The following is a 22622-nucleotide window of genomic DNA, read 5'->3' on the forward strand; positions in this document are numbered from 1 at the left end:
AATATTATTCTTTCTAAATCTCAATCAAAGTTTACCTTTTCGACATTGTTATCGTCGAGACTTTTAAAAGCGCGTTGAGCTAAAAAAAAAAAGTACTCACAATTGAGCTGCGCTTTGGGAAAAGTAGCAGGCACTTCGGTGCAGCCGTGAATATTCGCAGGAGTCGCCGAGGACTTCCTTGGCCCTTTCGAAGTTTATTAGAGCCACATCTTGATCGCCGTCAATACCGAGCAACTCGAAGCGCGAATCGAGATCGGTGTGAATGTTTTGGACGACACCTTGAAGAACATTTGGGCTTCTCGAATGCCTGCGCTTCTTTCGAGGACTTCTAGGACTTTCGGAAGCTTTTCTCCGTTCCTTTCCTAACAAATAAAAAAAGTACAATTAACAGATATCATTTAGTCTTGTCCAATATTTAACGATGCAGAAATATTTCGATTATTTCCGTGTGCTGAGAAAAAAAGCATTGATATTACAAATTGAAAGAAATTTTGCTTTAATTTTACTGTAGAATTTAAATGTAGATAATTTATGAATTAACTCGAATTATATATTTAAAAGATTATATAAAATAAATCTGAAAATTGATAATTTTTAAGTATTAAATTTATTAAAAATTTTTTTCTCTCTTTGAAGAAACACCTTCATAAATTTGTGGCGGATCGAGAAAGACTACTTTAACATTTTTTCCAGATTAATAAATATGCCAGAATAATAATTTTTAACTTACCGTTAGGTAACTTATGCTGAGAATGATCCATCATATTATTGAGATAATCGCTCCCGCAGGGTGCGGAGTCGTGACGTTTACGACGATGGCGGTGATGCTGGCCTTTTTTCTTATTGTGCAGATGCTGCTGTTGCTGCGAATGATGCTGATGCTGATGATAATGATGATGATGATGGTGGTGGTGATGGTTCAATGAGGAAGAGGCCGTCGAGGTCGAGGTTAATCTAGGTCGGCGCGGACTGGCGGGTGCGCTACCGGAACGTCGGCTCAGCGTCGACGATGCCTTCATCGCTTCCACCTTCGTTTCCACCAGGGCGGCGAGGACGGCCTCGAGACGCGTCACTTCCATGCCGCCGCTGCCGCCATCGTCCGTCGACACTGCCTTGTCGGCGACGTCGGAAGTCGACGGCGTCCCCGTCACCGTCATCTCTTCACCTGCCCTCACCGCCTTCGTCACATTACCCTCATCGGCAGCTATTGTGACGCAGATCGGTACGCTGTCGCGATCGTTTGCGATGCGGGAACGATCGGCCCGCTGTCGAAACGATCACAAACCGTCGGCCTTTCGTTTTTCTGCGACGGCGGTCCTGTTGTCCGCTGATGACAGCTCCTGCAGGAAGCGCGACAACATCAAGCCGGCTACTCGAATCACCACCGCCGAAAAGAGAGAAAGAACTTTCCGCAGATTCTATCGCGGCTATTATCGTCACGACGTAACCGTATCGTTAACCGCGCCGTTCATTAATCTTCCGTAGGATTTCCGGACGACGCTGCTAACGATCTTCTTCCCTCGTAACAGCAACAGCTATACAAGCCATATAAAAGCTGGTCGTTGACGTTCCTTGCCAATTCGTCCGCATTAGCAGTCTATACTTTTTGCATCAATGGCTACTACGGGAAATACTTTTCTTCTGTATATTTATTCACCGACCCAAGAGCAATTTTGTGTTTTCGCGAGCAGAAAAGATTTTTCTCTGAATTTCTCTTACATGTCAAATATAGTACGCGATTCATACACAAGAGCGTCTTGATATTTAAATAAGTATTATAGAAATACTTGCCGGCAGTATGTGACTCGATCTTGTTTACTTACTGCTAATTGCTTATTAACGATTGGCAAGAGAGATAAAATATGATAACTCTTTATTTATTCCAATTTGGGCAACTGCTTTTTCGCGGATCCAACGGTGTTCGATGGACCGTTCTTGATTGCAACGGTCAGCTTCGCGACGCGAATCTTAGCCGGATTATCGCTCCATTATCGATGATGGCCCAGCATTATCTGATAGCGAATATCAGATGATTCACCGTGCTCGACGAAACGGATGATTTTCCACGGTTGCCGTAAATATCTTGCAGCGGCTTGGCCAGCGCTTGCGTTTCCATCATACGCGAATTTCACAAGTATCCGCTTTACGAGATGATTAATAGGATTCACTTTACCTTACCGCACATGTACGCTGCATCATACACAAGCACTAGTAACCCGATATTTCTTGCCGGTGTTACTTTACGGTATCGCTTAGTGTCCCATCAAAGTCTCCATCACAGTGATATCGCGACTATTCTTTTAATGGATACAGTTAATGCGGCGAAAGATCGCAAGCTCCAGATCGTTCGTGAACAATTTCAGAATCGATTGCCAATGTCTCGAGGACTTGCGAAAAAAACTTGAACTTTTTCAAACGTCCAGGAGCATTCAATAACGCATGGCTCCTCCTAGAGATTCCGTGTATCTCATGTTTTGTAAATACATACGAAATCAAGTTCGTAATAGCGGTTACAATGATGCGGTTAGATCGATCGGATCGATCTATGTCGTCAAGGTGTCGAGTAACAATGATGGATCGATCCGTCTCGGTGCGCGTAGCCTCGAAACGAAATCAGAATTACGTCATTCGCTTCTGTCCGAGCGATTTCGCTCGACCCTTTCCGACTATCCGCGTAACTAATGACCCCGTTCTGCCGTGCGACGCAATGCGAAGGACGGTCCAAGTACGCAGCCATGCCAGGCTAGAACATGGATATGATTCGTCAGAGACAATTGTTTCAATTAATCGAGATTAAAAATATTCAACACCGACATTCTTGATTTTCGAAATCTGTGAATGACGCGATAGCCAAAGAATAATAACTTATTGTTAAACCGAGGATTTTTATATTTCAATATCGTGAAACATTAAAATTGTCCGACTTCGAGACAAGATATCGAAAATTAATTGAGATTCTACCGATACTGTCACACGCCTAAATTTTTGCATCTCGTGACATTTAATTTCTTGAATACTTTAAATAGCCTTGATTATTGCAATTTTTTAATTTTCTCTGGATGGTGTCAAAGAATGTTCAAGGAATATTCTCAACAAACGATAAATAATTGAATCTCATTTTATCACTCATTTCGATAAATTGCATTATTATATTATAACGATAATTATATTATTAAATGATCCATATATACATCGAAGTAGCGTAAGTTTACGAGATATTGCACGTGCAGGTACTAAAATAAAAATAAAAAATCTTTGTTGTGTAATAGCGCAACCAATTAAAAAATATTAAAATATATAATATATAATATCTCTGAAATTTTTTAACGAAGAATAATCTCTTTTAAATATAACGTTATAAATGTGAGATTCTATCATACATTTCCAGTTTTACTAAAATAGAAACAAGATTTTGTAGACAATTCTTTAGTGTCTTAAAAGAAATCACCGTATCTATTGAATCTCTAAATAGGATTTAAAAAAAAAAAAAAAAAAAATTACTCTCCCGTCCGTGAAATGCGATAAAGAGATTGAGTAAGTAAAGAGTAAGCTCGATGACGAGCGTCACCGCTCTAGGCTCGATTGCTCTAACGTCAGAGCACCTGTATAACTCGGTCGGCTAGCGTATTCGATATAATACATCAATACGCTTTGGCGGCCGATTGACCATAAAATCCACTCGATACTGTATGTGTATGCGGCAAGAACACTGGGGCTACGCAGAGACCGTTCCGCGCTTTGAGCCACCCGATGATTCTGTGACTTTGTCCGTATCGCGGGTCAGGCTCGAGGTATCGAGCACGGCTCAGTACGGGCTTCAAACTACCCCAGCAGCTGTATCTCCGAACATTTATTCACCGTCCTAATTTATTCACCGTCATCACACAGCATCCAATCTGTTTACGTCGTCCTCAATTCTTCGAACAATTCTTTCGCGGATCCCAAACACGACCGACGAATTTTTCTCGTGTTTCTCTAGGGGATAAGGGACGGAAATGAAGCTATTTCGAAAGTGCATATGATATCTTGTAAGCAGGAAGAAGCGTCGAAACAAAGCGTACACTAGAGGGTAGCTAAACGTAAATAAAAAGAAAGATGGAGTAAGAAAGGTGATGCAGAGCTCTCTCTCTCTTTCTTTCTCTTTTAAAAAATGGGATATCGTAAACACAAATTATTCTTTTTTTTACCTTTGATATATATTTTTTTTACAAAATAATTTTCGAGAGTGTGTTTACCTTTAAGGGAAAGGCAAATTAGAGTCAAAATAGAGTAGACGAAGAAATGGTGAGCTCAAACCACACAATAATAACGTCACGAGCAAGAGTCTGCTTAATCTGTCAATTTTTTCGGAAAAAGAAGAGGATCTTTTTATACCGCGAAAAGGAGAGAAAAGCAAAGATACATATATACAATGAATAGAGAGCCAGATAGATTATAACATATCTCTCTCGGCATCACGTGAACTACTTGTTGTCACATACACACGCATATACACGAACACTACTACTTGCCGCTCCGCATTAATTCCGTTCATGTACTACTCACTACTCGCGCACCCTCTTGTACTCATTAGCCTGATCCTACATAATTCTATATCTCGCGGAGATGGTGGCCGGGAGGCCCGGCTAAGTCTCCTACGCCCAGCACATGAGATCGTGACTCTTCCAAGCACCTCTCGCGACGAGGGTTGATTGAGCGATTAGCGTGCCACGCGGGGTTACGTCACGCTGATCCCACGTTACTGGCTGCCATTGTGTTCGACAATTTATGCTTTCGGCATGCCGCTGCCCCGAGTAGTGCACTCGCAGACAGATACACGCATGCACGTACACGCATACAAGACGCGGTAGCGCGCAACCCCGCCGACAGTAGGATGTCGCGTGCGCGGTCGTGTTAGCGATCGCCCGAGTACTGGGGAAGCGTCGCGGACAGGGTTGGCGGCGGGCAGGTAGCCGTTCTGGCAGGGTTGCTTTCAGCCCTACCCCTTCCTGCCGACGCCGCCACCACCATTACCAGCACCATCGACGACGTCGGCGCCGTCGTCACACCGAGGGACGGACGACTCTTCTCCCTCCTCCCCAGCCGAAGCTGGGACCCTTCTAAGGGTGCCAACGAACTGAGATGTTTATCTTTCAAATTCCTCGTTTCTTCGTCTTATTCTGCGCGCCAATGTGCCAGTTTCAACATCTTCGAAATATAAATCTTCGTGTAAGTTAGTCCGATGACGAGTTCATCACACGCAATGTTCCAAAAATGGCACAATTTCTTCAGATTTTAAAATTAGATTTGGAAAAGTAAGTTTTTCGAAAAATTGATGGTTTTAGCAGAATAAATTCTTGAATATTAAAAATTTAGACTATTGCACCTTAATAATGCGAATAAATAATAAAGATGTAGATTTAATATCAATTTTAATATAATTATAAAATATTGTGTTTAATAGCTTAATATATTATTAATTTAATATATGTGTGTGCGTATGCTACTCTCTCATTCTCTCTTAATGAATGCGTCAATGCCCGAAATTAAAATGATTGGCTTTAATTACTACTGAAATGGTAAATTGCGTTTTGATAAATGGAAAATTATAGGCGTTAATTTTAACAAACTATTATAATTATCTGCGCAAAACTGTCCGTTCTATAATTTTCCCAGGAAAAAGTCGACTATGCAGGCTCTGTGTTAAACCTGGGTTTATATCGAGGTATAAATCATTTTATTGCTTGCGCTACGACCGCGCTGTTACGGGTTACGTTATAAAGATAGATAGCGATGCTCGCTATACAAGACACATAAAAGTAAACTCCTGCATTTTAACTGCATCGTAACGTATTACAAAGTATTCTTATCTTTATTTTACAAATCGCCGAGATTGAACGAATCTCGATATCGAATCTCGCGAAGTAAGAATAAAAAATGACTTTAACGATTCGGACGATAGATTAGAATTCTCATTAATTCCCTTTTCTCGAGAAATAAGGACGAATTGTGAGCGTCGTTCCCGAGCAGTAAAGCACTTTTTGTCAGTTTGATTAGGTCGGCCGATGTTAAGAGAGGCTTTCGGAATGGCCTCGCCTTTGTCCTCGCCTTCGGAACAATATCTTTCGCAGATTCCTCGTCACTGGCATCTGTTCGCTTTGGAAGATTTCCAGTCTAGCCCCTCTTCATGCGTGAAATTTTCCCTTCGCCTTACATTTCACTGCACTTTACGCAAAAGTGGAAAACCGAGATCCAGTAGCGATAAGCAATAGAGATGCAATACGGCTCCCTCGGTGCAATTTCGCGTCATGAGATGAGCGAATAAAAATCTAGCCATTGAATTTATGGCTCGCGAGAACGGAATCGTCCAAATAAATTTAATCGATCGACCTGTAGCTTCTCGTAGCTCGGTACAAACGCTGAAAAAATTCCCTTCCACTAGCAAAGCCTTTGTATCTTCGTTCTCCCTCTAGGCGTACTTTCGCATCGTCTATATGAGATAAGACGATTAGCACGTACACTGTTATCTGGAAACGTGGCGAAGAATCTTGGTGGAATCAGAGATATTCCAGGGACGATGTACATTGCATACGAAAACGAGAGCGTACGTGCGTAGATTAAAAAATAAAATCTTTTCTTCAAAATAAAATTATTTTAACAAGCTGTAGTGTTAATGCATCTCTTGTGTGGCTTCCTTCACAGCGTAAACGCAGTACATAAGTTTTTATATCATCAAATTTTATAAATTTCTTATCATATATATATATATTTTTTTTGTAAAGTTATATAAATGTGTATCTTATTGTTGTGAATGTAAAAATTTATCTTTGTCGCTTGTACATGAAGCACGATACCAAGATACAATAAAATAGTTAGTTCTCTATATCTTTCCATCTCTATCTAATATGCTTATGTAACTCTAATTAGCATTAGCATTCACTGATGCGTTAAAAACCTACTTTTCGCATATATGTTCGTAGACATCGCAAGAATAATTCTATCTGTTCCGCGCGAACGAATCGGCGGAAAACATTCCTTTTCCAAAAAGGAATATATGACTAGTTTACTCAAGCTAAATAATAAAATTGCTAGTTAAGTATAAATATACATTTGTATAAATATTTAAAAATGATAAGACATTTTTTTACTCTAAATGATTAAGACGATATGATAAACGTTGAAAATTGCTGCTTACTATATAATACCAAATTGTAATTTATCACTCAAGGGCACATCATTAATTATCCAGCTGGGTCGGCCCCTTCTCATTCCGAATGACGAGTTCAAGTTCTTCCATACACAAAGTATCCTCCTACAAAATATAAATTCAAATAACGCAGTTAAAAAATTTATATTCACATTTAATCTAATTTTACATCAGTTGAAATAAAAAAGAATGATAATTGGACTTTTTTCTCTATGTTTACTTTCAATAGATTATTTTTTCAATTTTTCCAATTTTTTACGAAGTCATTAATTATAACAATGTTACAGGGGTTTGAGATTCGAAAGTTTTATTTCTTTTAGCTCGCAGCTTAGTGGGAAGACAATTCGGCTCACGCACCAGCTGAGAGTAGGGCAGAAATCAATTTCTGTCCTTCTTGTAGGGCGTGGTTTTGATGGGTCCTGAGAGTCATCTTATCGCAAAAAGTTTCAATGGCAAATCACGTTTGGGGATCTTACAGAACGGATTTCGATATACGTCACAATGATAAAGTACGTCGTTTATTCCTATCTCTATCATCGCGAATATAAAATTTTATGTATAGAGTCGAGAAAGAAATCAGAAAAAACGTACCTCTTTAAATGCCGCACGACGGACGAGGTAATCGTGACGCTGTTTCTCAGGGAAGGAGATTGGTAATACGGGCCGTGGAAATGTTAGATCCCCCTTGCCGTTACTCAGTTTTAAAAACAACGAAGTTGCTATTACGAACGGTAGTGACAATACTGGTAATCGCGCCTAAAATATAACGCGTTAGAAGTGTGAAAAGTATTATAAATCAACAAAATAGAAAAGGAACTTTAATTACTTTTATAAATATCGATTCTATAGAATATTGCAAAAGTGAGGTAAAAATAATCGCCATGACGGTGGCAGCGGTCGTCTGACCGTTCAGCACCAATAGATTTCCTCCTAAAGCAGCCCCGGTCAAGAGACTATTAAATCCCCAGAATCCGCCATAGACTTTATGATGGTCTGCCCCGAGCTCCAAACCTAACAAAAAATTTGCGATAACGATAATTTATATGCCCAGGCTTTTATCTCGAAACAAATGTTCTTGCTCTTAGCGTCTTGCCTGTATTGACGCTGGAGAATTTCATATATTCACTATGCCCCATTAATAAACGGTAAACAAAATTAATGATTCCCTCATATCTCCTCTCTTTTCTTTCTCCCTCTCTCCTTTTCTCTTTCTCTTTTATATATATATATATATATATATATATATATTTATAGAAAAAAATTATTTAAATACCTGCAAAAGTTCCGCAGAGAGCTCCCAAAAAGGAAAACGCGGTTGACGCCGGCGAGTATATTAACATTGCTAGGTACATGACAGCTCCAACGATCACATTGTCAATGCCAAACAGCTGTGATGCGGAAACAACGCTACCTCGTAGTATCTAAAATATAAGTTTTCTTGAAGCATACACGCGCGCAAATAGATTGATATTTTCATTTATATATTCTTTGTATTGCATTTCTCTCGAGAAATAGAAGCGAAAATATTAATTTCATTTTATTTCCATTACAGTAACTTCGAGTAGCTATAAAAAAAAAAAATCCGATGCACAACAAATATCAATCCGTTATACGATATTCGATAAAATAAAATTTAACAGGCTCTTGTACTCAGTAACTGTATATATATATATCAATTGTATAGAAAATTTGATATAACAGATTCGCAAATGCCTTGTAATAAGATTTCACTATGCTACATATTGCAATATGAAAAACAGATTCCGAATGAACCGTAGACCTAACCAGGTCCTATTGTATTTTTTAAAAGATCCGTGAGATGCTAATATATGCGCGAAATCAAGAGTACACTCTTACAAAAAGTGGGGCATAAGTAAACTCTACCATTCCCCAGTCGATATAAGCGTTGGTAGCAGTCTCCGGGTAGAAACCGGCGTCGTTCATTGTCGTCGTCGCCGTCGTCGTCGTCTCACTTGTTGCATTGTGCTGAAAACAATGGGAGAATTTTGCACAATAACCTGATGCACGCGATGCAGAAATGCAGGGGGTGATCTCTCGACAAGTCTAAAGAGGGTTCAAACTATTTTATGATGAAATATATACCTCGTGGAGAGAGAAATAATTTATATTCTGCACCGCGCATTTCGACCTCGGCCGTAAATTTTTCTATAACACGGGGAGAAGAAACTTTTCTCGTAAAAAAAGACAGTGTTGTTTCGCGCAGCTGCGATTTTCACAAATTTTGCTGCTTTCACGATCAAGCATTATTCGCACGAATCGCGAAGTTTACCTACGCTGTATGAGAGAGTACAGTTAATATTTCCGCGTTATCGCGAGGATACACGAGGCGTAGCGTGCCAAGATAATGGCACATTTTCACTCTCGTCATAAAACTTAATTTACGTATACCCGCAGCTACACATCCAACCGAGTCATATTTTCAAATATGCTACTGTTATAGCGCTGTTTTCTAAAAGGAAATAGTCTGAGAGAAAAAGAGAAACATGACGGAAACTCGCCCAATATTTAACAGAAACAAACAACCGACGACTAGTTAGAGTAAAATAAATCCGAGCCGAAGAGGTAAGTTTATCGCCGATAGAGTTGTTGTGGGGCAGAGTTTGATCAATACGGGGAAAAAGTCATGCTCCGACCTACGGTGGATATTTTCCCTTGCGAAGGCATGTCAAATATGTATGGTCTGAATATTGAAGGCCGACTCTTTTCGAGCGAGTTTTATTCCAAGCGCCGAAATCTCCGTTTTATTCTCATCAAACTTGCCCTTTCGCCTAAAACTGATGGTAAATTAAAACCTTTAAAATTGCTATCAATCGCTCATTCGCTGTCATTTTAAATGAGTATAGCGCTTGTCAAATAAAACGCCTTTTGTGTATTACATTTCTTAAAGGTATTTTAACTTTTTCATTATATGCATTTTTTTACAATGATTGCTTATTATTAAGGAAAAATAATTTTATTATAATAACTTTGATTTTTGAGAGTAAAAGTATCATACTGTCTTTACTTAGTAGATTGTGAAATTGTAAAATTCCAATTTCTTATATTTTTTTAATACGTTATTTCCATTTTTTTTTTTTTATATATATAAAACTTTATAATATAATAATTCTATGCGCGATCGTGTTGTTATATAGAGACGTATTGCAAAAATTTTACACACGTAATATAAAATTAATTTACCATTTCGTACATCGGTTCCATAGATTTAGTCAACGCCTCCGCTCCATTCTGCGTCGAAAGGGCGAAAATCAACGCAAATTCCACCAAGTTAAACGGCCACGCTGTGCATGCGAATTTATCGCTTCTCAGGGACCGCGCGAGATAAATACTGGAAAATATTAACCAGGATCTGTTGAAATTTGCTAACGTTGCCGTCTAGCCGCATTGAACGACGTGAGTGAATTGTAATCTACCATCGCGAACTTTCTATTCCGCGAATACCTTGCTTCTAATACTAAATATCTCAAACATAGAATCATGATGAATTAGCTTTCTGCACGCGCGTTCCTTCAATTTTGAATTGTACGAATTCGTAATGTTAGCATCGTAGCATTAAATTCATAACATTCTAACTTGAGGAATTATTATCCAGGTGTAATTACATTGTAATATTAGTATACAATCCGCTATTCTCTTTGATGATGTAACAATTATTATGAAGCGTTAGAATTAATTCGCGTATATGTTAGCTTAATTATAAGTGTCGATTATATCGCGCGTCAAAATGTTATTTATAAATGAATAATTAATTACTTCACATAGAGAGAAATATTTCGAAAATATGCGACATCTGTATCAAATCAAATCTACATTTATTTGTATATTATTCCCGGAAATGTATTTACCATCATTCGCGTCAATATATTTCAAATTAAATTAATTACATAATTTATGCCCATTACAATACATACGAATGAATTTATTATCCATTACAATATTTTCAAAATACTCTATAAAAATGTGAAATGCCGGAATGTACCTGAGTATCGTCGCCAGGAACACAAGCAGGAAGCTGAAGGCATCGAAGGCTCCGTAAATTCGCGGTATCAGAACATATGATATCGCGCCGACCAGCAAAGGATTATACACGCTTAATCCGTTTTCTACAATATCCTTAGGTTCTTGTACGACCTGCAAGAGAATGAAAACGTCTGAATAAAATGTCATATCGCGATTGCAAGATTGGAATCCTTTTCGCTATCAGACACTGCCGCATTGCGGTAATTTTTCTCACCGTGTGCACACGCAAACGGTCCATTAGATTCGAAAGAGATGAAAAAGAAATAACAATGAGCGTAACATGATGCGCACCATCGCGTATGAATAGCGATGGTCGAAACGAGCGTCCGTCTCGACGACGCAATGCGGCAGAAAATGTGTTACATCTTTTTGGTAAGAACGCGCATCGCTTGACACTATCGCAGCTAATAATTAATAAAACGTACCACGGACACTAGGAGGCCAAGGACGGCGGTGGCTGCGGATAACGCCAATGTACCTGGCGCTACTGCAGCCAAGGTAACTATTATCAGTAGTCCGCTGAGGGGATTATTCGCAAAAACAGTCTGCAACGTTAATGAAACCAATCTACGTTAATTAAAAATACATACGGCAGTTCCGGCGATTGCGTACAATGTGCAAAAAAATAACTCCATCTTATTACTGTAACAGATTCTTTTTATCGAAGAAATGAAGACTATTTTCATCGTATATATATATATATATATATATATAACATATTCCTTATAATACGAAAATAAAGTAACAAAAAAATTAATTTAAAATAATATATTATTTTACTAATTACAAGATAACAATTATATTGACATTGTCATTAATAACGGATTATCTTTTTATACATCTATTCTGTAAAATTATTTCGATTGCAGAACGTTAAACACCATGATACGAAAGCAATTCTATTTCTTTTTTTTTTATCTTTTCTCTTTCTTTCTCCTTTGAAAATAAATGGGTAATTATGAAAATCATGACATTGTATCGAATATTACGTTAGATTTATTACTCACCTGTCCGAATCCGCGCAGCAAGGCGTCAAATAATTGCACCGCGTGCCAAATTGGTGCTTCCTTCTGCGCAAAGAATTTCTTCAAAATCGCAAAGTCGCCTACGCACGGTACCCATGTTTTTTCCTGTCGGGTTAATCTTATTTTTTATATACTTTACATTCTTATATATGTAGATAAAAATTTTTCCTACACAAATTTTTACAGAATGTGAAATTAATTTTTTTGAGAAAAAAATTTAATAGAGGGCGATTATATGTCGCGACAATTTTTTTCTGCAAAATTTCACTTTAAATTTATTGCAAAAATCTGTGACCAAAAAAAAATACAATTTATTAGAAAACATTGTATGTATAACTTAAATTTCGAGAAGATTTCTGAAGAGTTATTTATTTTCATCTCTGAAAAAAGTGATAAATAAATTATGAATGGTATAAATATATTCTAAAATATAAAATTATATTTGCGATAGAGACAATATTTTGACGATATATAATATCGATAATATTTTATAAATACTCCTTTTGTGATTAAAATCACATCACTAAGCACACAAATATAAATCATCAAGAAAGATATATGATAAAAAAAATCTAGGAAATCATTATGGGATGGAAAAATTCACATTTTTCGCACTCACACAAATAACTGTATATTAAATTTTAAATGATGCTCACTTGCCGCAGTTCTACTGTTGATACCTCCTTCGCAGACATCATGTAACAGTGAATACTATTAAAATCGAATGACAAAGTAATCATTGCACAAAACATCCCTCACCATACAGTTAACATATTTGTAATATACTTTGTGTACATTTAAACAACAATAAAAGTACATACTCATCGCAATTAAAGCTGCGATAAATACACACGTAATAAAAGTGACAAGTTCTGCTGATTACGTACGTTCTCTGATATGTGAGAATCTAATCAGTCTTTTATCAATCTTTATAACTCTACTATAATTTTTCAATATTTAATTACCAAATATTTAATTCAATATTTAATTACCAAATATTTAATTCAATATTTAATTACTATTTAATTACCATTGTTAACCATGACACAAGATTTTCAAAATTATATTAACGCAAAGAAAATTTCTGCTATATATATATATATATATATATATATATATATATATATATCTTTTTATAATAAAATTATTTGTGTAATAAAATAATTTTCAATATATAAGAGCGCGCGCGCGTTTATTATATTTATAATCTTTGTGCGTAAGATAAACTGAACATTTATAAACATTTCACTTAATATCATGGCTATAGTTTAACAACGATGCTCAAGACGATACTGAAGCTACTACATGTGTAGTTTAACTTTTTATATCTAGAACAGATGGTTTTTCTTTACAACACATGCATCAAAATACGTATTAGTTAGCGCGACTTACATGATGCTAATTAGCGTACTATTGGCATAAATACTGAGACTTGTTTTTGTAATGTCCATGCATATTCATATAATTATATATATTCAATATTTCCATTTTCCAAATTTTTGCGCTTAAAAAAAAAAAACAATAAAACACAATATTAAAAAAAAAAAAAAATTTGTTTTGTGTCGCTCAAAATACTCCTCATTATATCGCATTATATTGTATAAACAGAATGATTTATTCATTCATTTTAAATACAAACAATGATAAACATTATTTTATAAAGCTTATAGTATATTTATAGTATAAAATTCTCAAAGATACGACATCTCGATATATCGAAATAAAAAAAATATCTTGGAAATGCATGTTTTTTTTCCTGCAAAAAGGCAAATCAAAAAAGTAAATTGTTCTCTTTCAAAGGCACGCCTTTTATTGTAGTATCAATATAATGTAATGCGCAAAAATTATATATCCATGACATAATTGGGATGTACAACAAGTAAAGGATCCTCTTCTTCTTCTTCGTCCTCTTTATCTTTACTTCTCAAATCGGTCATTGTTAAAGGTATTATAATTTGATCCTAAAAGTGAATTTGTGCGCGCATTGTGCAATAAATGATTATGTAAAATCCAAATACACCAATTATACAATACAATATATAAATATATTAATACATACATGATATGTCAATCTATCAATAATCTTCTCAATAAAACTTTTCCGTTCTAACAATTCTTCTTCCGAATCTAATTGATCTTGTATTTGATCAAGATACCATGCAACTAATTCGGATTTCCGTATGCCACCTTTATTATCATCTATTAGAAAATATTATTCTAATTTAATATATAGATATGATGATTAAAACTTATTGCCATTGTATATATCATAATAAATATACCTTCGCTTTCCGCACGATTTTCCTCGCTTCTCATATGGAGCACTAACATATTCGATAGATTTTTGTACTCCTCAAAGGACATTGTTAATTTCTTCTTTGGTGGTTCGCGCATTCCATTAGACGCTGCTAAATCAAACAAACATATATAATGATAATAAGTGCGCTACGTGCGTAATATACAGACAAAAAAAAAAAAGAAAATATGCACACATACGTGTCTGGGGCGGTGCATCATCATTATTATCTAATGCGTTAAGCGCTGCCATGAGCGGTGGTGGCTCGTCAACATCCATTCCTAAGTTCGCGTCATCTCCACCTTCCTCAAGATCTACATCAGGCTGTTCTACTGTAATTATACTCTTTTGTAACAATCGTTTCGCTTCTCTGATGTGCTTCACTGTCACTTCGTCCACGCATTCTAGTTTTGCTAGCGCCTCAGACAATCTAATCATACTTTCCAATTGTCTCACGGTAACTCTCCATTTGCCACTTCCGCTACCCGTTCTTTGTCTAAGAACCGTGTAACTTTCTACTAAAAGATCGGCAGCCTCCTGGAATATAAAAATTAAAATAAAATAATAAAACAAAAAATTCAATGAGGCTCGAACGATAAAAATCAATTAATAAACAGAAGGGCCAATTAGAGCCTCAGACCTGGTATTTAGAGCGTAAACAAATTATTATATTTTATTGAATATACATTCAAGATGTATTATACATTAATTCAAACGTTTCGACTTATTTCGGGCCTTTTTCAATGAAATCGAGATAAAAATGAAAAATCAAATAAAAAAATAAATAATCTCTGGGCTCCAATTGACTTTTCTGTTTATTAATTGATAAAAATTAAATTAGTTGACAGATTAATTTATTCTAACATATCTTACCCGACTTAAAACGGGTTTAAAATGCTTAGCAAAATTAATATATCTAATAATCTCGTCTTGCTTGTAAATCATTTGCAGATCATTCAAATTATCACAATGTAAATCTATGATTCTTTTGGCGATAGCATTGTCAACAATTTCGTTGCATTCATCCAGCACAACAAAGAACAAATCGAATCTCGACATGATAGGTGCGGTCAACTGGACATTTTGCTGCAACGACTTTCTCCTGTCATATCGTCCGCCAATAGGATTTGCTGCCGCTAATATAGATGTTCGAGCATTTAGAGTTGCTCTAACACCGGCCTAAAAACATATGTTATGTTCACTACATAATTCTTTTGTATGTGTATGTGCTATATTGTTTTGTATTTATAAATTTCAGAAATACCTTAGCTATTGAAATCGTCTGCTGCTCCATTGCTTCATGAATCGCGACTTGATCTTTTGGATCCATTTTGTCGAATTCGTCGATGCAGCAGATGCCATGATCTGCGAGCATCAATGCCCCGGCTTCTATGACAAAATCTGACGATTCTTCATCTCGCACAACTGCAGCCGTTAAACCAGCCGCGCTTGACGCCTTTCCAGACGTGTAAATCGCTCTAGGCGAAATATCGGATACGCATTTAAGGAATTGTGATTTTGCAGTGCTAGGATCACCGACAATGCAGACATTAATATCTCCTCTTAGTGACGTACCCTCCTCTGTAGTCTTCGGTACACCACCGAAAAACATCAATGTAATTCCCTTCTTAATTTCGTCATTGCCGTGTATCGCGGGAAACAAACTGGACACTAAGTTCTCATACAGATTTTTGTCGCGACTCATCTCGTAAATGCGATTCCATTCTGCTTCTGACATTTGTTTCTTCATCATCTCTTGTGAAATTTCTTCCATTGCCAAATCTGTACCTCCAAACTATTGAAATTGAAATTAATTAAATAAGTATTTGCCTTTTTAATAATAATAATAATAATAATAATAATATATTTTTAGCATATTTATTGATTCTGCTTACCCTTGAACTTGTAGCAGTAATACTGCAAGCGAGAAATGCAGTTTTGTATGTCAACTCTCTAACACCGAGTGTCTTAAGACCACTTACACCCTCTCTTTGTTCATTATTTCTGTTTTTCGGCCCAACTTCTGTCTTAGAATTTGATACAGACAGTGATCCCACATCTGGCACTACTATAAGAGTTCCTGTAAAATCGTATCTGTAAAAATCAAAGAATGCGTTTATAACTTTGATAATTACAATATACATTTTCATATAAAATATATTAAACATTATTTTCAAATCTACCTGTCACCAGCTTGCACCAGCTCAACTGTCTCAGCTCTCAAAATGATTTCAACAGAGCGAGGTATAGAACCTCTAGGAAGCTCAGCTTGAGTTTCTTGTATCCTGACTTTTTGAAAATCGATAAACACTGAATTATCCATATCCAACAGAAAACGTCGTCTATTGTTACATACTGGGTTAGTACAGATTGTTGGATTTGTGAACTAGAAACAATGAGCTATTTAGCCAAAATTAATCAATCATGCTTTGCATAATAGTATATGAATATAAATTCTCATATTACCTTAAATTGCTGTTCTACATTTTTGATTAATGCATTGCAATCCATACAAATAAATGTACCAAGAACTAACTCTGGATGAACTGGATGTGTTCGTACCACCTGTCCAGATATACGTGCCAAAGTACCCAATCGCGACGTGTTTAATTCTCTTAATTTATGTCTAGTCGGTACATCGACAAAACTAACGTAACATTCCTTATCTTTTTGCAACTGTCCCACGTCTTTGACAAAATTACAAACTGCTTGACATAAAAATGGATATACTCTAGAACATATAATTTTCTCATTAATAATTAAAAAAGTAATTTAAAAAATAATTATTTCAAAGTGTTATCAAGGCTAACATTTATGCATTATTCACAAAATAATTATAAAAACATTTTGTTTTATATTTTGCATAACATTATTAATTTAGTATATTAATATAACATACAAATATAATATACATGTCAATATTATAGATTAATATAATATATTAAGACTGATATATAAAAATAGATGCCTAAAGTATTCTTCGATTATGGTTGTAGCCAAAGTTTGATTATATGATTCTGTATCTTCAAAAGACACCTCCAATGTACATCGCTCTGGACTGACAAGTTCTTTAGCTGGTTCCAGATATTTAACCACTTCATCTTCTTTAAATCTATAATAATAATATAATTACAGCTACTATAAATATACATATATATATATAGTAAATAAAAAAAATCGATTAAATGTTAATTAATTTCCGCGTTAAAATCGACGAAATTAGATTGAATTTATCTTGAAGTTTCTTTATATGTGTGAAATACTGAAAAAATCAAGATATATTACTTACTCCTCCAGGAAATCTTGAAACAATTTTTGACACTTGATCCCAACCTCATCCTGTACACGTGCTTGACCAGCTAGTGCAATATTAGCTTCCATTTCGTCGATTAATTATACAAGAAGGCAATTAAAGAATATGGATAAAGGCGCCTATTATATTAAATAATGTTGATGAGAATTTGGCGGGAAGAGAAACTTTGGACACGTTCTCAAGGATATGACGTTTCCATCGAGACAAACGGACATCTTGTCACTTGTAAGACTAGCGTAAAATACTGCGCTGCTATTGGTTGGAATTGATTACATGTTGGAAGTATACAGCATCTAAATTCCCTAGATTCTAGACGATCAACAAAAGTACGATCGCTATTCACATACCAACAGTCGATGAAATAAGCCATCTCATAGTTCCTAAACTTGTCGTCCAATTCCCGTGATCCCAAGAAAACATCGACCGTAACATCGTGCACTCTGGTGAAAGCATGTAAACTAAAACGATGTTCGAACCAAATCGCCATTTGAATGATTCATCATTCTCATTCGTCAAATAATATTTTGATACACATACATAATTTGTACTTGAAATTATTTTCTTCACTTACTTCAACGCCCGATTATCGCAATCGCGAGATAAATTATTTGACAATTTGTGTGCTGCCGTTTCTTTTATTTATAACAAATATACGTATATGTAAGTTTTTTTTTTTATTTTTATTATTTTTTCCGCTTGCTTAAGATTTATTTCTCAGAACGATAAAAAATAGATATTTCCGAGTTTAAACCGTGCATTCGGTGAAAGTGCATTTGCAATCCGCATAACGGCAAAAAATTCTGACAGCATAAAACTAAACAAAAGAAATTTAAATGAAGCAGAAGTTATCTATTATGCAGAATTCGTCTCTCGCGAGTGTCTCTTCGAGACAAAAGGAAAGTTCTTGATAATACCTCGCATTTCGTGAATAACGCGTAACGGTCTTGACACAGAAAAGGGAGGGGAAGAAAGTGTAGAAATCTTCATAGAAAGGACAGAGATGTTCTACGCATTTCCTGGCCGAGACAAGACTTAGCTCTTAAGCGGACGCGACAGCACGTTGTATAAATGGCGCGCGAAGTGCTTGCCGCCGTTTTAGTCGTTTTTACGAAATAGAAGGAGGATGGTCGTCGTCGACAAAATCAGCATTGTCTGTCTGGTAACGAGAATTTCGAGACATCTTCGCAACAAACCGGTGCAAGAATTAACTTAAATAAAATAATATTGTTACACGTTTTACGATACAGTGCAGCGATTTTACGATAAAGTACACTTTTATACAATATCAACTAAAATGTGTGAAGTTTTTATCGACTATCGTAGTATGTTGTATTCGACGCGTTAACAACTTAGAATTTTCTCTCTCTAATTTCAAAGTTGATCTAGCTGTCTTAAACTACCGTCCGTGAGCTTGATCGTCGGTTAGTATTTTAGCTCAGGGTGCTTGGGTGCAACGACCCTGGTCCTAAAACGAATCTGGCATTCTGCCGCTACTCTAAGCGACGATCCGTATAACGGAATGGCATGGCGGCAATGCGTTTCCGAAAGGCAGACATGCACGCTAACAGACATTGTCTAAATGTAGGTGACACGCGTTTGCTTGACGAGTGCCATACTGGCGGCCAAGGTATCCTTGGATCCGACGAATGTGCCGCGTCCGTGGCATAGTTATTTGTTGGCTACGAGCACGCCGTTCCCAAAACATACGAATCGTCAACATGACAATCGTTCGATCGATGCTGATCTAGAAAAGCTCGTGTCCTCTAGAGAACATTCAACAAGACTTGAGTCCGTGATTTCGACCTTGAATAATCGCAGACAAAAACCGCAGACGGAACCTCAGAGGTATTCAAACTTGTCATTTTTCTTTAAATTATGCGAAAATTTTCTGTATCGAAAATAATATATTTATATATACAAGGCACTCGTAATTAATATGTACAAAATTTTGGGAAATCTTGCATGCAATTACAGTTTCATTAATATTTTTTGATTAATTGGTCATTGATCTTTTCCTAGCAGAAACTATCCATCTCAAGTTTATTTAATGCTTGATAATAAATTTTGAAGAAAAAAAACAATAATATATATTTTATAATCGCATAACTGTAATTGAAAATATTAAACTACGATTAAATTTTTCGGTAGATCTCTCTCGCGGTATTTCTCTCGTTTGAAAGGTATTGCATATATTATATCATCTCTTTCTCGGCAAGGTTCCTTACGAAAATTCGCCAAGACTTTTTGGCGAAAATGCCGAATGCGTCGCCATCGCATCCGCCGTCGTCGACGACGATGACGACGACGTTATCGGAATCTCGAGACATCGAATATCAGCGGCGTGCACCACGACGATTCGCATATCAGGATATCGAAATGCTCGACAGATACTTGACAGACGAGCCGGATGACGATGAACTACCGTATCGCGGGAAAACCGAACTGTCGACGTATTACCGTCGCGAGCCGCAAGATATAACGGCGGTCATCAAGGCCTTAGATCGCTTCCTAAGCCGTACTTTGAACGACGACGGGTACAACAGCAAGTTACATCCACCGCCCAATCCCATTTTAGCCCTCGTCCTGTCTCGATACGGACGCTACGTGCCTGGAAGGCGAAACCCTCGCGTATATGCGAACATGGCAGTGAACAATATTCACAACCACTTGCCGTTCGGCAGGTACAAATACGAGTGCGACGAGGAGCCGATTTACAAATAGCGATAAATGAAATAGCGATCGTATCTAATATTGTAAAATTGCGAATAAAAATAATATAAGCGCAAATATATGACAAAATGAAATAGAAATTGATAATTGGAGTTTTCGCGATACATAAAACCGATATTCGAGGATATGATAAATATTTATAATCATATACGAATATGTGCGTATGTATGAGAATATATAGACGGATGAAATATCTTTATTTCCTTCTATATACGCGTGTATCTTCATACTTTGAGATTTTGAAACATGCTTTACGGAAATTTCTTACGCCTCATACGTGCGCATGTACATACGTGATGAAATAGATAATATTAAAAAATTATTTGATATCTAGATTATGAAACATATGGTATAATTAAAAATTACTGAGTCTTGATTTTATTTCAAACTGTACAAAAGTAATACTATTCCATTTTTATAAAAATCCATTTTAATTTAATTTCGTTTAAAAAAATTATATTTAAAAAATTAACTCTCTCTAATCGCGCGTGAAAAATAAAAATGGATATAGAGAGAGAAAACAAATTAATACAATTAATACAATTTCGAATGTTCCACTTGAGCGTAGAACGGCGTTCGCGCGAAGCGAAACTTTGTTTCTCTCGTGTGCCACGGTACTCGAATTTATATAAATATTTCCCGCACCTATCCCCCGCCCACGTCGTCTAATTTGTCCCGTAGTCATTCACAAAGACATAACGACGCCTGCCTATCAAGGCCCCCGATCGCTTCCTGCGCGGGACCCTGAACGACCATAGCAGAGCGTTCTCTCCGCAGTGCAAACTGCGCCCATCGGTCAATCTCGTATTAAACCGTTGCTGACCGTGCTTTACACGAATAGTACGTGTGTACGTTATATGTATTCGTATATTACATGTTCGTGTCTATTTGCTTGCAATCGATAGGGAGAATCAATGTGAATATGCGATCAAATTTGAACGATTCTAGACGATATCGCGTTAAATCGGACAGCGAAACGTTAGCATATTATATTGGCTTCTTCGCGCGGCGGCTGCGCTGTAATTAATAAAATGAATCATAAAAGCGCTATTAATGGTATGCTTAACTCGCTGTCGAGACGCCTGACAGTTAGACGGTTAATCGATATCTCAGCGAATTTATCCTTGAACCTATTCACAATCGGATTTTACGGCGGGTTAATTGGAGTAGTTGGAGAGAGAATCTCCGCTCGAGAAACTCCGATTAAGCAGTAAACTACTCTCATTACGCCTTTCTGTCTTCTCGTCAGTCTCAGTAGGTGCTTCTTGCGCGGCTTCATTTATCCAAACCGCGAATTGCGATCGTACTCCTCGGAAATAGACACGCAATTATAAAACAATTATCGTCAATTACTCCTAATTTCCCAGAGTATATTTCCCACGTAGTCGCAGTAACAAAGGGACAATAATAAAATCAACTTTTACCGCGAATATCGCGAAAGTAGTATTTCTAGGTGTATTCGAGATAAATTCGTAATCGTACATATTTCAGTTCACGCGACAAGTTGTGCGTTTATTCTTGGCAGGCACGATTATGCAAACTCAGCTGAAACACGTCGCGGTTAATATTCTAAATCTAGCGCATATATAAATATTCAAATATACATTGCGCACTCATATGTATCTACCAGTTTTCACAAGATTATCCCATGAATAAATTCTGAATTAGACCGTGAACATGTGTAATACGATATATAAGCATATGTTGCGATGGATGTATACGAATCTCTATTTGCATCGGTGAATTTTAGTCAATAAATATATATACATATACACACATATATATATATATATATATATATATATATATATATATATGCATTGAGTTGCCATATACATATTTTTAGTATTTGCATTGCTGATAAAGGCAATAAATTTGGATGTGTGGAAACGCGGAAATCGCTCAGCTATAATATAAACGACAAGCGCTGTGAAAACAAACGTTGAACGGAGTTTACGAAGCGTTACAAAAGAATCTGTTTCGGAAAAAGGTAAAGGAGAGATATCGCGAATTTGATGGTCGCGTATATTC

The 22622-nt window shown here is 36.5% G+C and overlaps 4 protein-coding genes and 1 pseudogene across 7 annotated transcripts in view; 1 reads left to right on the top strand and 4 right to left on the bottom strand.

The window, feature by feature from the left end:
- The window catches only part of LOC138944962 (uncharacterized), a 25479-nt gene extending 20586 nt beyond the window's left edge, over positions 1-4893 (bottom strand). The window contains exons 1-4 of one of the 3 annotated variants that reach the window (XM_070316065.1): positions 4236-4893; positions 3603-4073; positions 731-2743; positions 101-362 (exon numbers count right to left, since the gene is read on the bottom strand). In XM_070316065.1, the coding sequence (XP_070172166.1) occupies positions 101-362; positions 731-1157 (689 nt within the window). In that variant the 5' untranslated portion in view covers positions 1158-2743; positions 3603-4073; positions 4236-4893. The remainder of the gene's footprint in view (positions 1-100; positions 363-730; positions 2744-3602; positions 4074-4235) is intronic. The other 2 variants (XM_070316064.1, XM_070316063.1) reach the window with 2 other exon arrangements.
- A 997-nt stretch (positions 4894-5890) lies between these two features.
- LOC138945125 (urea transporter 1) lies at positions 5891-13309 on the bottom strand. Its single transcript, XM_070316380.1, has 11 exons — positions 13283-13309; positions 12909-12963; positions 12235-12357; positions 11653-11772; positions 11187-11338; positions 10388-10535; positions 9071-9172; positions 8460-8607; positions 8013-8197; positions 7778-7942; positions 5891-7291 (listed from the first exon to the last, which is right to left on the bottom strand). Exons 2-11 carry the CDS (start codon positions 12948-12950, stop codon positions 7217-7219), a joined length of 1260 nt encoding a protein of 419 aa, XP_070172481.1. The 5' UTR covers positions 12951-12963; positions 13283-13309; the 3' UTR covers positions 5891-7216.
- A 730-nt stretch (positions 13310-14039) lies between these two features.
- Mcm6 (minichromosome maintenance 6) lies at positions 14040-18027 on the bottom strand. Of its 2 annotated transcripts, none has more exons than XM_070316110.1 (11): positions 17838-18027; positions 17517-17660; positions 17015-17279; positions 16732-16934; positions 16444-16642; positions 15813-16343; positions 15422-15727; positions 14749-15085; positions 14535-14657; positions 14312-14451; positions 14040-14213 (listed from the first exon to the last, which is right to left on the bottom strand). In XM_070316110.1, the coding sequence occupies exons 1-11, from the start codon at positions 17927-17929 to the stop codon at positions 14097-14099; spliced, it is 2457 nt and encodes an 818-aa protein (XP_070172211.1). In that variant the 5' UTR covers positions 17930-18027; the 3' UTR covers positions 14040-14096. The 2 variants fall into 2 exon arrangements, with proteins under 2 accessions (XP_070172211.1, XP_070172210.1); XM_070316109.1 differs by having other exon boundaries at positions 14535-14660.
- The window catches only part of LOC138944904 (uncharacterized), a 32294-nt pseudogene continuing 27614 nt past the window's right edge, over positions 17943-22622 (bottom strand).
- On the top strand, positions 18985-20650 carry LOC138944868 (uncharacterized). Its single transcript, XM_070315936.1, has 3 exons — positions 18985-19020; positions 19447-19706; positions 20078-20650. Exons 1-3 carry the CDS (start codon positions 18985-18987, stop codon positions 20580-20582), a joined length of 801 nt encoding a protein of 266 aa, XP_070172037.1. The 3' UTR covers positions 20583-20650.

The sequence above is a fragment of the Polyergus mexicanus genome, unplaced genomic scaffold (genome assembly GCF_030449975.1).
Source record: "Polyergus mexicanus isolate NDT 795.1 unplaced genomic scaffold, iyPolMexi1.0 SCAF_3, whole genome shotgun sequence".
NCBI lineage: Eukaryota > Metazoa > Arthropoda > Insecta > Hymenoptera > Formicidae > Polyergus > Polyergus mexicanus.

What these genes read in the sequence shown, in the direction of transcription:
- LOC138945125 (XM_070316380.1), bottom strand. Translation starts at nt 12,950, where the DNA reads ATGATGTCTGCGAAGGAGGTATCAACAGTAGAACTGCGGCAA. An exon ending in TGCTGCGCGGATTCGGACAG is followed by an intron (nt 11,773 to 12,234) that starts GTGAGTAATAAA and finishes TTAACGTTGCAG; the next exon opens with ACTGTTTTTGCGAATAATCC. An exon ending in TCTCTGCGGAACTTTTGCAG is followed by an intron (nt 8,198 to 8,459) that starts GTATTTAAATAA and finishes ATTTTTTGTTAG; the next exon opens with GTTTGGAGCTCGGGGCAGAC.
- Mcm6 (XM_070316109.1), bottom strand. Translation starts at nt 17,929, where the DNA reads ATGGAAGCTAATATTGCACTAGCTGGTCAAGCACGTGTACAGGATGAG. An exon ending in TTTCAAGATTTCCTGGAGGA is followed by an intron (nt 17,661 to 17,837) that starts GTAAGTAATATA and finishes TTATTATTATAG; the next exon opens with ATTTAAAGAAGATGAAGTGG. An exon ending in ATGTAGAACAGCAATTTAAG is followed by an intron (nt 16,935 to 17,014) that starts GTAATATGAGAA and finishes CATTGTTTCTAG; the next exon opens with TTCACAAATCCAACAATCTG.
- LOC138944868 (XM_070315936.1), top strand. Translation starts at nt 18,985, where the DNA reads ATGGTCGTCGTCGACAAAATCAGCATTGTCTGTCTG. An exon ending in AAATCAGCATTGTCTGTCTG is followed by an intron (nt 19,021 to 19,446) that starts GTAACGAGAATT and finishes GTCTAAATGTAG; the next exon opens with GTGACACGCGTTTGCTTGAC. An exon ending in CCGCAGACGGAACCTCAGAG is followed by an intron (nt 19,707 to 20,077) that starts GTATTCAAACTT and finishes TTTCTCGGCAAG; the next exon opens with GTTCCTTACGAAAATTCGCC.